The sequence below is a fragment of the Myotis nattereri genome (assembly GCF_964212035.1).
Source record: "Myotis nattereri genome assembly, chromosome: 17".
Classification (NCBI taxonomy): Eukaryota; Metazoa; Chordata; class Mammalia; order Chiroptera; family Vespertilionidae; genus Myotis; species Myotis nattereri.
Genome location: NC_138092.1, coordinates 10,777,639 through 10,790,465, shown reverse-complemented (window position 1 = coordinate 10,790,465; position 12,827 = coordinate 10,777,639). Strand labels below are relative to the sequence as shown.

Genomic DNA, 12,827 nt, shown 5'->3' with positions numbered 1-12,827 from the left:
GCTTTTATAATTATAGATAGGAAAGGGGCAAAGGGGAGGCCAGACATAGGCATGTCATTTGGGCAACTTCACCAGGAAGCTGCAATTTCACACTGCCCAGGGAACCGCTGGCCCATCCCCTGCAAATCACTGGGGGATGGGGCTCAATAAAGGAGAGATGGATATGCCCAGTGAAGTTGGGATGACTAGGGAAGGTTCCTGTCAGTCACGCCTGGGAACAGAGATCATTGGCCAGAATGGGCATGGCCACTGCAAGCCCATGAAAATGTGTGAATATATAATCCCCAAAATGAAGGGATTCTCTCTCTTAGTCCTTGGCTCTTGTTCCTGCTACCTCGCATTCACCTGTATTTCCTCCATAGCATGTGGCATGTGGACCCCGCATGCAGTGGACTGATGGACTGCCCTGGGGAACACAAGCTAAACTAGCCTGATGCTGAGTGGGGCTGTCCCAACATGGAATGGGAACTCTGGACACTGACTTAAATGTAGCTCTAGTGAAGCCATGGGGCTACGTATACAATTTAATAAATCTGACATCTCAACATATCACCATAACCGAGGTAATGACCTATCCATCACCCTAAACCCTCCAAACTCTCTCCTGCCTCTTGGTAATCCCTCCTCCTGCCCTTACCCTCCCTCCGGCCCCAGGCAACCACCTTCTAAAGTTGGCATTTCCTGAATTTTTCTATAAATGGAATCTTTTTATTTCACTATAATATTAGAACAGTGGTTCTCGCCCTAACCGGTTTGGCTCAGTGGATAGAGCATCGGCCTGCGGACTGAAAGGTCCCGGGTTCGATTCCGGCCAAGGGCATGTGCCTCGGTTGCGGGCACATCCCCAGTGGGGAGTGTGCAGAAGGCAGCTGATCTATGTTTCTCTCCCATCGATGTTTCTAACTCTCTATCCCTCTCCCTTCCTCTCTGTAAAAAATCAATAAAATATATTTAAAAAAAAAAAAAAAAAAAAGAACAGTGGTTCTCAACCTTGGCTGCACATTAGAATCACCTTGGGAATCTTTTTTAAATCCTGATTTCTGGGCCTCATCCTCCAGAAATTCTGTTTCTTTGTTACTAATGTTGTGGCCCCACTTCATAACAAAGAAAACAGAATTTCCGGAGGATGAGGCCCAGAAATCAGGATTTTAAAAAGATTCCCAAGGTGATTCTCATGTGTAGCCAAGGTTGAGAACCACTGAGTTAGAACCTCCAGGACAGTGTCGAGTAGAAGTAATGAGAGTGGACATACTGCCTTGTTCCTTACTTAGGAGGAAAGCATTTAGTCAGGCTCATGCACACTCTTGGGTATGATATTAACTATAGGCTTTTTCATAGGTGCCTTTTATTAGGTTGAGGAATTTCCCCTTTATTCCTAGTTTCTGAAAGTGTTTATAATGAATGAATGGTGGGTATTATCCAAGGTTTTTTCTGCATATATTGAAATAATCATGTCTTTTAAAAAATCTGTCAATATGGTTAATTATATCGCTTGGGGTTTTTTGGATTTGATTATATATAGATTCTATTTGCCAAGTTTTTAAGAATTTCTGCATCTAAATTGATGAGGAATGTTGGTTATAGCTTTCCCACTTTAATAATGTGACTGTTTTTCTAGCTCAAGCCCCTTGATTAAACTGTAATATAAAAGCTATTAAATTACTTAAGTATCTTGGGAAAAATAATGTCAGGGACATATCTGAAGAATGAAAGCAATAAAATACATTTAGCATGGTTCTTCAGAGAGAAAAATATGTGAAAGTTGGACAAGGACATTTACATTTTTTTGCCAAGTGAAGTTTTCTAAATGTTGCATTGTCATTATTCTTCCAGATAGATTAATTATTCTAGAAGGAAGGAAAGGGGAAAAAAATTCTTTGTTTAAAAAATAAAAAAACAGCCGAAACCGGTTTGGCTCAGTGGATAGAGCGTCAGCCTGCGGACTGAAGGGTCCCAGGTTCGATTCCGGTCAAGGGCATGTGCCTGGGTTGCGGGCACATCCCCAGTGGGAGATGTGCAGGAGGCAGCTGATCGATGTTTCTCTCTCATCGATGTTTCTAACTTTCTAACTCTCTCCCTTCCTCTCTGTGAAAAATCAATAAAATATATAAAAAAATAAAAATAAAAATAAAAATAAATAAAATAACAAAGAAAAGGAAACAAGATAAAATTCTTTCTTATTAGTAGGAATTCAAGGGGAAGGGAATGATGGGGGAAACAGGGGTGTGAAGACAGGCCCATTTCATGAGGATTCCCCCCACCCCCCGCCAGCCCCTTTTTTGGGGGGGAAAGGGGAAGAGATAAACTTCTACTGAGCCCTGTGAGCTAGGCATTATGCTAACGCATTTGCATATACCTCATAGGATGGTATTGGATGGGGAAGACTTTTTGGAGAACAGAAGACTCCACAGTGTTGACCTCCAGCTTATTTCAAGTTGCCCATGTGGACAGAAGTTTGAAGGTAAGATTATTTCATGTGCTTCAGCTAGTCTTTGAATGGAAGGGCACCTTCTGAGCCACTGGCCAACTGGTACCCAGAAAAGAGTTATCTGGATAATGAAGAGACCCAACACCAGGTCACCAAAAGATGTATGTACACTTCTTCTGAAAAAGAGGAAATCAATGGGGGTGGGGGGTAGATAATACTCTTCCAAAATGAAAGGGCCCTCTCTTTTTATTTGGAAAGGGAATTACACTTTTTAGTATATGGCTTCAGATGGCAGAGGTCCCATCAAGGGTGGGCATTATGGGGAGTAGGTTATCAGCTCAACCACTGATCCAGGCTGGAGGGGGAAGCAGGTGCTTTGCAAGGACCTGGTGTCCCAGGGAGCGAGGGTGGTGGACCTGCCCATCTGGGGCTCCAGGAGGGAGCACAGTTCCTGGGTTATGTGGGGGAGGGAGCTACAAGTCTGACAGCCAAGGGCCATTTCCACTTGAAGAGCCTACAAATGAGCTGTGTCCGCCTCCTCTCTCCACAGAGTATGAATAGAACATGGCGGAGATGGTGTGTGTGTGTGTGTGTGTGTGATGGCAGTCACCTAGGAGGCACTGTCACAATCATCATGTACAATGACATATCACAGCAGCTGGTAGCTGTCTTGGGGGAAGGAGGGTGATGACAATCATTTGACTGTTAGTCCTGGTGAATTCGTCCTGAATTCCCCCTGAGATGGATGAGCTTCTGAACCTGCCTGTTTCCTGGGATTGGAGGAGTGTCTCTGGTTGTGGGGTTACTCTGCTGCCATATCGGGGCCCTCAAGGATCATGGGACAGTGTCCATGGTGATTAAGAGCTAGGACTATGGAGTCACACATAGCAGGATTTGTATTCTGGTTTGGTCACATTAAGAGCCATACAACCTCCAGTAAATGGTCTAAGCTTTTTTGTACCGTGTTTTCCTTATCTGTAAAATGAGAATGATAAGTAAGAGCTGTTGTTAGATAACAATATGCAGCACGGAGGAGAGCCCCTGGCACGTGGTAAACACTTAGGAAGAGGCTACAGTCAGGCTGACAGTGTACAGCACACCGAGCTGGGCAAGGGCTGCGATCGCTTTCGGTGGCAATAACCTTGATCGTTGATCTGATTTACTCTCGTGGGAGAACGTGAGCTCTGAGAGAGCAGGGGCACTGCTGGCTTATTCACTGTCTTATTTCCAGCAATTTGCACGCTGCCCGGCACATCTTATTCCTGGCCAGGCCCACTGAGTCCCTCTCGGTGCTGGCAGGGACTGGTCCCCACAGGCAGCTCATAAACAGAGGTCAGGTATGGCCCAGCCTCCCCTGGGCACAGCTTTTAACTGTCTACCGACCAAAACCATGGACTAACATGGGCTCATCAATGAGATAGGTCTTCATTTGTCACCACCCTTCCATTTAATGGGTGAGGAAGTTGAGTCAAGGAGTTTAAATAACAGCTCAGGGTGAGAGAGCCACAGCCCAGGACTGATGATGTCAGGATTCGAACCCGGGTCTGTGGACTATAAAGGCCCTGTCCTTTCTGTAAGGCCACTGGCATACCAATTTCAGGCAGGCAAGCAATAGAGTTATTATCTTTTTCTGAGAGAGTGAGAACTGCTCTTTCTGATTGTACATATTAGTCTGGTGCTAAGCTGATGGCAAAGGCAGCTGAACTGCTTCAGAGTGACTGGAGGGCTGGGTCAGATGGGCCGGCTCAGCCCTGGCTCCAGCTCCATCCCTTGTCCCTTAACTAGAAGCCCTTCTCTCCCTTCCCTCCTGCCCCCTCTTCCCTCGCTGCTGGACACCAGTGACTCTCAAAGCGGGGGAGCAATCTATGTCAGAAGTTCACTGATAATGCAGAGTCCTGGGCCCCATGCCAGATCTGCTGACTCTGAATCCCTGGGGTGAGGCCCAGGGGTCGGCTCTGGTAGTTACTGAAGCTTGAACCACCTCCTGGGTTCACTCACATCCCTCCACCACCTGGGCCTCCTTGCCCCTCCATCAGTCTGTCTGAATTCAGCCCAGCAGCTTCTGCTTCATGCTCTTTGCAGCCACAGTTCTGCACAGGAGGGAGCCGAGACCAGACCAGCACTGGGGGGACCCTGGGGCCTCACAGCTTGAGGTCGGAAAGCCTGGCGGGTGGGGAAGGCCTTGCTCAGGACATCAGGGGAGAAGTTTCTATTTTTATTTGCTGGCCTCCAACTCCTCTGGCTTCACAAAGCCAGCCCACAGACAATGGGCATGGCAGATGCCCAGACCCCAGCAGGTCACGGGGCAGGAGACAAAGACAGGAATTTCTGTGCTCCTAAGAGGGAAGGCAGGAAGGGAGTTAGCAAGGAGGTGGTGGCTGAGCCTTCTGTGAAGAAGTTCCTTTTGGGGGAGGGGGGGGGTGGTTCCTGAAGAGGCTGGAGCAGCAGTCGGGGAGAGCACCGGGAGAGGATGGAGCGTGCCCAAAAAGCTGTTTAGGTGGCTTGCTGAGCAGCGGGCGAGGTGACCTTGCCCGGGCTCTCCCAGTTGCCTAGTAACTCGACTCAACGCCGGAGTCTTTGGTGCGAGTAGTTTGTGATGTGAAAACAGGAAGAGTCGGAGGTTCCAGCGGATCAGGATGAGTCAGGCTGCTCTCAACACCCTGGGATCCGAGGGTCTGAGAGGAGCGAGGACACAGCCCTGGGCTCCACGGCCAGGGAGCCGAGGAGGCAGGCAGGTGTTCCCTAATCTCGGGGGGTCGGCGGGGAGGCTGCCAACCACTCTCAACCCCAAAACTGAAAAGTGAGAAGACGAGAGGAAAATGCGGGTTGGCTCTATAAATGCCATACTAATTACAGCCGTGTGTGCAAAGGGCTCCCATCAGTGCAGTGGTTCTCAACCTTCTGGCCCTTTAACTACAGTTCCTCATGCTGTGACCCAACCATAACATTATTTCCGTGGCTACTTCCTAACTGTCATGTTGCTACTGTGATGAATTGTCATGTAAATATCTGACATGCAGGATGGTCTTAGACGACCCCTGTGAAAGGGTCGTTCGACCGCCAAAGGGGTCGCGACCCACAGGCTGAGAACCGCTGCATGAGTGCTTCATTGCTTACCGTGCGGTATAATCACAGTTACGCACTGCATGACTACCCGTCCGGTTAGCCGGGCTTCATCTGCCTCCATGTGGGCCCGTCTTCCTTGCTTTGGTAGCCTGGGTGTCCTGACTAATGCAGTGGCTTTACTTACAACTTGAAAAAGGGACGCGCACAACCGTCGGCATTTGAGTGACTCTCTCCTCCGAGAGGAGGGTTACCTCGTGCTGGCTCAAAGGCACTCTGTCTAGTTTTCGGGCTTGGCCAAAAAGAATGTGGATCCCATTCGCACATATCTGTTTGCCCTTTTCTCTTTAGGATCCTATAAAGTGTCCTTCACCCGAGCAAGTAGATCCCGGTGCACATCTAAAGCAGAACTTGAATAATCATCCCCAGCCCATGTTACTAACTCAGCCTGAGTCCACGCTTCCGAGGAGAAACTAAAATATGGAGACAGTTCCTCAGGGAACAGTTAATAGAGACGGGATGGAAAGGCTCGTTAGCAGTTCTCCCCAAAGAACAGCTCGCTGAAAAGTAAAAGACACCAGCTCATGAATTCAAGGCGGCTATTTCTGGGGAGTACCTCCAACCATCTTCCACACTCTTCCTGATGGCCTACTATGTGCTTGACTCTGGCCTAGGCACTATGATGGCAGTGTGGGGGGTGGCGGTCAACACAAAATATATGAATTACAAAACCTGGTTTCTATTGTTAGGGAGGCAACGACTTGGCTGGGTGAGGGGCCACGGATGACTTAAATGGGCCCAGATGAAGGTAGAGGGAGCGGGAGAAAAGAGGAGGACAGCGTGGATGCATCAGCCAAGCCATCTTACTTCTGCAAGTTGTCTGATCCGTGTTGAGGATGTATCCTTGTTTGCACCTGCAGACGTACGAGCCAGGGGTGTTGATGCAGAAGTGGGCACAGTTATGCTCCAGGAGGCTGCACATGTGGGCCACTGGAAAGAAACATACAGCAAGTTAAGGCAACGATGATGCCTTCTCTAACTTCATGCACCCTGCCAACATTTATTCATAACCTACTCTAGGGTGAGAGAGCAGGGCCCAAAGAGAAACAAGCTTCGGTCCCCACCCTCACAGGGGTTTACAGCCTCTGGTCAGATGAGATAGTTCTAGATAAGATGCTATCCGCCATACCCAGATAAAGGACCATGGAGGGCTAAAGGGAAATGACGTGAGGCTAAGCCATATAAAATTGCCAATATCCAACTAAAACCAAGTCTAAATGACCGACAAAAGGAGAAATGTTCTGGTTGAATTAATAATACCCGACTGGTGAGTAGGAAGATCACAAAGCCTGCTGATACCAGAGGGGGCTTTGGCAAATGTGTGGATTTCAGTAGGCAGCAATGGAGTTGGAGGAAAAGCTATTAGTTAAATGAGAAGAATCAACAGTTTGCCCTGCCCTGTGTTGTGCAGTGGTTAGTGCATGGCCCTGCACATGGAAGGCTGCAGGTTTGATTCCTGGTCAAGGGCATGTACCTGGGTTGTAGGTTTGATCCCAAGCCCCAGGAGGGGTGCGTGCAGCAGGCAACCAATTGCTGTGTCTCTCTCCCATTATTGTTTCTCTCTTTCTTTCCCCCTTCTTCCCTTCCATTCCCTCTTAAAAAAAAAATCAATAGAAAAAATATCCTCGGGTGAGTATTAACAACAACCAAAAAAGTATCAACAGTTTCTCAGGATCATAAATCCCAAGAATAGTGTAATGTTTTTAATATGCGAAAGTTATGCTGAATTTTGAGAGTAAAATAATGCATTCATATGTTCCATATTTCATAAGCTTTATGCCTCATTTTAAAATATTTCTGCAATTAGTTTTTGAAGTACCTCAGCTTTCAGACATATCAGTTCTTGCATAAATCTGTCTGGAGCTCATAAAAATTCTTATTTTTTAAAATATTTTAATTTATTACTGTACTCAAAATGATGCAACTTGAACATATTTAAAACTTACCAACATCAGTATAAACAAGTTATGCAAGTGTTCTCAAAAACAAGAAAGATGACCATATGTAGAAATATATTTGTAGAAACTAAAACAAAAGAGGCTTTCAAAAGCTAAGAACAACCCCATTAATCCATTGCTTAGAAAAACTCGGCTACCAATGAAAACGCCGGTATAACTCAGGTATATGTCTCCTTACTTCTAAGTAAGAAACATGGTGAGCACTATATGAAGGAGGAGGGGAGTAAAACTTACTTATTTCATAACAATACGATTCAGAATGATCATTCTGAGTTTATGACTATAAGCTCCTAGGATACAGATAAGACACAGGTCACGTTAGGAAAGTTCATAGAGGAAATACAATCAATCATTTTTACTTCGGTGTGAAATAAATTTCTGTTTTTGTGGCCATGGGCAACTTCAGTAATCTCTGTGCATAAAGTGAAGATAATAACAGCACCTACCTCATAAGGGCCTTGTAGGGGTTAAAATAATCAATAATAAAGTGCTTAGAACAGTGCCCAGTACCTGGGGAATGAGTGCGCAGACGTGTTAAGCGTTACGCAGCTAAGGACAGGCATGATGGCCTTCTGTTTCGTTTTACATACATGGGCTCGTCCTATCTATGTTGACCCTCAGCTTGGTTTTCACTGAACATTACTCACAGAGTCTATCTATGCTGATGTATATACCATCTTTCACGGAACCCGCGATGCACCCCCATTTCAGAGTTGTTAAAATGAGAGGACACATACAGGTGATACTCATTATTTGCGGATTCTGTATTTGCGAATTCGCCTCCTGGCTGAAAGGTATTTGTAACCCTGCAGCCAATACTCACAGTGCTTTCACAGTCCTTCGTGGACAGGCTCAGAGCGAGGGGACGTCTGAGCCGCCTGTGCGCATGCTGCCGGCTGGGGTTGATCAAGGCGCTGCTCGGCCTTGAGCTCCTGCTCTCAGACTGTAGGCACGTGTCCTTTTCAAGGTCTACTTAGTGCCGTGGCTTTGGCATCTGTGTGCTCTTTGCTGGTGTTCTGCTGTGGAAGGTGGCCCCAAGCGTAGTGCTGGGGTTTGCTGAGTGCTAGTGAAGTGTGTCCCGTGTCCCAAGTGCAAGAGGCTGCGATGCCATTTATGGAGAAAATGTGCATCAGATAAATTTCGTTCAGGCATGAGTGGTAGTGCTGTGGGCTCTGAGGTCCAAGCTAGTGAATCAACAATCGGTATTAAATGAAGTCTTTAAAACAAAAAACACACATAAAACAAGGTTATGTGTTGATCAGGTGACAAACATGTGACCAGAGCCTCACGGGAACCTGTTTCGCTCCTAGGAGCAATGAAACAGTATTCGCTAACTGTGTTCATCATTATTTTTCTAGAACACTAGAGGCCCGATGCATGAAATTCGTGCAAGAGTAGGCCTTCCTTCCCCCAGCTGCTGGCACCGGCTTCCCTCGAAGCATTGGCTTCGTCTGGAAGAACATCTGGTCTAATTAGCATATTATGCTTTTATTATTATAGATAGTTGCTGAAATAATGAGAATCAACTGTATATCTTACATGTGATCAAATACATTAACTCTCATTGATTCCTTTCAATCGCTTTACCCCTTGTTCATGTGATTCATTGTACTTGGCCACTTGCCCATCGGTTGACATCTGAGCAGGTCCCAAATCTTTGCTTTCGCAATCCTGTGATGAACATTCCCAAACACACCTCCTCAGACACACATGTAACTGTTTCTCCTGGACTGCGTCCTAGTCTGATGGACACAGCCGATTGCCTGGCAAGGTGGCTCTCTCACCAGCAATGCCTGAGGGTATGTCCAACCCCCTCCAAACCTCAGCACTCGGCCTGATCAACTCCAAGTTCTTGACAGAATTGTGAGGGGAAATCATCATCCTGTTTTGAATGTGCATTTGCTTTGCACCTGGAAAGCTCTCTGCTTTTACTACTGCCGGAGTCAAGTTCCCCACGGGCACAGAGCATTCCTGATGAACCCTCAGCGTGTCACTGTTTCCCTTTATAATGAAGGAGGTCTGAAGTCTAGGAAACCAGCTATGCAGCACTTAGAACTGGTGCAAGGCCTGGCTGCTGTGGCTCAGTGGTTGACCATTGTCCTGTGCACCGGGGAGGTCACTGGTTCAGTTTCTGGTCAGGGCACATGCCCAGTTTTGGCTCGATCCTCAGTGGGAGGCGTGCAGGGGGTGTAGCCAATCCTTATCTCTCTCACTGATGTTTCTATCTCTCCTTTCTCCCTCTCCCTTCCTCTCTCTCTAAAAATCAATAAAAAAACATTAAAAATAAAAAAAGAATTGGTGCAAGGCCCAAGTGATGAGCCCCGGGGACCCTGGCAGATGGAAAAGGAAGACAGACAGGAGATGTGGGGCAGAGAAAGTACCTGTGCGAGCAGACAGCACAGTGTTGAAGAGGACGGCTTCTGGAAACAGACCAGCGCCCAGCTTCGCCACTTACCGTGCATGGCCTTGTCAGAATTACTTAATGTCTCTAAACCAGTGGTTCTCAACCTGTGGGTCGCGACCCCTTTGGCGGTAGAACGACCCTTTCACAGGGCTCGCCTAAGACCATCCTGCATATCAGATATTTACATTACGATTCCTAACAGTAGCAACATTACAGTTATGAAGTAGCAACGAAAATAATTTTATGGTTGGGTCACAACATGAGGAACTGTATTTAAAGGGCCAGAAGGTTGAGGACTCCACTTCCTTCACCTGTCAGATGGGGAATTAAAAGAACTACTGCATAGTTTTAGAGTGACAGCGTGTCACTGAGGCTGGTTTGGGCTGTGCACCACAGAAGACCCTGGAACCAGGAGACCGTAGCTCAATGTAATGGGAAAGCACTGGACGAGAGGCCAGACTTTCTGTTCCAGCTCCCCTCAACCCCAAACAAAGGAGGGAGTTCAGGTACATTGGGTAACTCCTTTTTCTTTATGTCTTTACCTGTAGAATAAAGGCAGGAGCAGTGTCTAGGGGCCCTCAGTATATGCACTGAAATTGTTTCATCTGCGTAGCACCCCCTTTTTCTAGAAACTGCCCTTCTCCCTCCAAATGCATGGGAACTGTGGGAGCTGCCGTGTGGGTCTGAGGCAGCCCCTCTCCTGGCCGCCGCTGGTGGGACAGGGTTTGACGATCAGAGTCCTTTCTTGGCATTTAGGAACCAGAACTGAGAAAAAGGGGGCTTAAACCACAGGCAATGGTGGTCCCTGGGCTGATATGCTCTGTGCCCATGGACCACAGGAGTCCATGGGGAAGCAGAGGGAAGAGATGGAGAGAAGGCAGGACTGTCAATCATTACTCTTCTCCATAATTCCATGAGTAATATCATGCAACGCCTCCTTTCTCAACCTCGTTCAAGTTGAATTTCTACTACTTTCAACCAAAAGAGTCCCAGACATTTTTACTAAGGTAGGATAAAAAGTTTCCATCGGCAAAACTCTCTGGGTGAGTGTGCAGTGAGTCCATGAGCATTGGCCCGGGTGCCTGGCTCTTCCCTGGGCGGGGCCTTTGTGACGTGACTGGTGGGGACGTGCCAGCCCTGCCGCCTCGCCTGGCCTGCGAGTGGTCTCATTTCTCAGGGGTTGAAACTGGGTCAAGGCCTTGTGTTCAGGGGGAGGAATCATTCATGAACAGACTGTCATTGGCAGGACTGGATTTTTTTTAACCAGGAAATATGAATGTTCACAAATGTTTATTAATGAATGCATGAATGATTAGAGGGATCATCAAAGGACTGGTGGGGCTGACTGGGGCTCTTGAAAGGAACAATGACCGGGCATGTAAAGTCAACATCTGTTGAAGCCAATCTGCCCTCCCAATTAACACAACAGGGCCTCAAAGGGTGCAGTAAGTGTAGACTTTGCCCAGGTTGGTTGGTGAAAGGTGTGTCTGAGGAACACTTTTAGGGCCTGACATTGAGACTGGCCTGGGTGGGGTGGGCTGGGTGGGGCAACTAGGGTAGGAACGGCCAGCCTCTGGGCTCCAAATACCGGGCTAGGTTGATAAAGCAAGTACCAGAAGGTTAATTAAAAACAGCCCTGTCCCGGTTATAATGAGTTTTCAGGGATAGACACGCATTTTCAGCCCCTAATTTCTGGGTCCTCTCTCACTGGGTGGCAAAAGTGGACTCCAGGACGTGTAGGTTTTGGTCACCTTGTAGACAGGGCGCCAATCACAGGACAGCTGGCCTCCGAGTTTTTCTGGTGGTCTCAGGGGTGGCCTGGGAATGCCGCCTCAGGAGGCCTACCCCACCCCTGCTGTGGCTGGTGAGGGAATTCGCTGCCTATGGCTATAAAGCCACCTCTGTGTCCAAGTTCATGCCCACACAGCCAGTGAGAGCCAGAGCCAGGACTCGCACTCAAGGGCAGCCTGGCTCCAGAGCGCATCTCTTCCTGGCGGCTTGATCAAGGTTCCCGCCTCACTCCCACTGGGAGCCCGAGACCCAGCAGCGCTCGCAGCTCTGTCTGAGCACCTGCACGGCAGCCCTGCCTCCCTCCAAAACCCTGTCCCTGGGTGCCATGGCCACCCCTCCCTGCCTGTCCCTCACCAGCACTTTTCAAACTGTGGGTCATGACTCCTCAGCAGGTCACCAAATTAACAGGGAATCGGGACTCGTTTTTTGTTGTTGTTGTTTTTAAGTGAAATAGAAAGAAACAATAGAAATTATCATTCCTTCCCTGGCTTAGGGCAGTCGTCCCCACTACATAGCCGGTGAACTCCTGCTCATCTTTCAAGTCTGTGCGGCACACAGTGGTTACGACGTAGGTTCAGAGCCAGGATGCCTGGGTTCATTCACATCTCAACTCTACCACTTAGTGCTGTGTGACCCTGGACAAGTTACTAAATCTCTCTGGGTCTCAGTTCCCTTTTCTATAAAATGGGAATTACAACTAGCACCTACTTCACAGGTTTGTTGTGTGAATAAAATGAGTTAACATATGCTAATAGCTCAAAACAGCGCATATTAAAATCAATAAATGTTAGTGATTGATTATTATCCCCTGCTTAAAGCTCTCCTGGAGGCCCTAGGTGGACCCACGCTTTTTTGTTTGTGTGTTAATCCTCCCCTGAGAATATTTTTCCATTGCTTTTCAGAGAGAGTGAAAGGAAGAGAGGAAAGAGAGGAGAGACATCAGTGTGAGAGAGACATATCAATTGGCTGCCTCCCACATGACTGGGGGCTGGGAGCAAACCGGCAACCCAGGTACATGCCCTTGACCAGAAATCGAACCCAAGACCCTTCGGTGCCAAAAATCGCCATGTCTATTTTGGCCTTTGCTGAACCCCTTGCAGGCACAGTCCCTGGGACGAGGCAG

The 12,827-nt window shown here is 47.7% G+C and overlaps 1 protein-coding gene across 2 annotated transcripts in view; it reads right to left on the bottom strand.

Annotated features, from left to right (window-relative positions):
• MATN2 (matrilin 2) overlaps positions 1–12,827 on the bottom strand; it is a 113,653-nt gene that overhangs the window by 52,266 nt on the left and 48,560 nt on the right. For both annotated transcript variants that reach the window (XM_081111110.1, XM_081111111.1), the window contains exon 4: positions 6,359–6,481. In XM_081111110.1, coding sequence (XP_080967236.1) covers positions 6,359–6,481 — 123 coding nt within the window. The remainder of the gene's footprint in view (positions 1–6,358; positions 6,482–12,827) is intronic.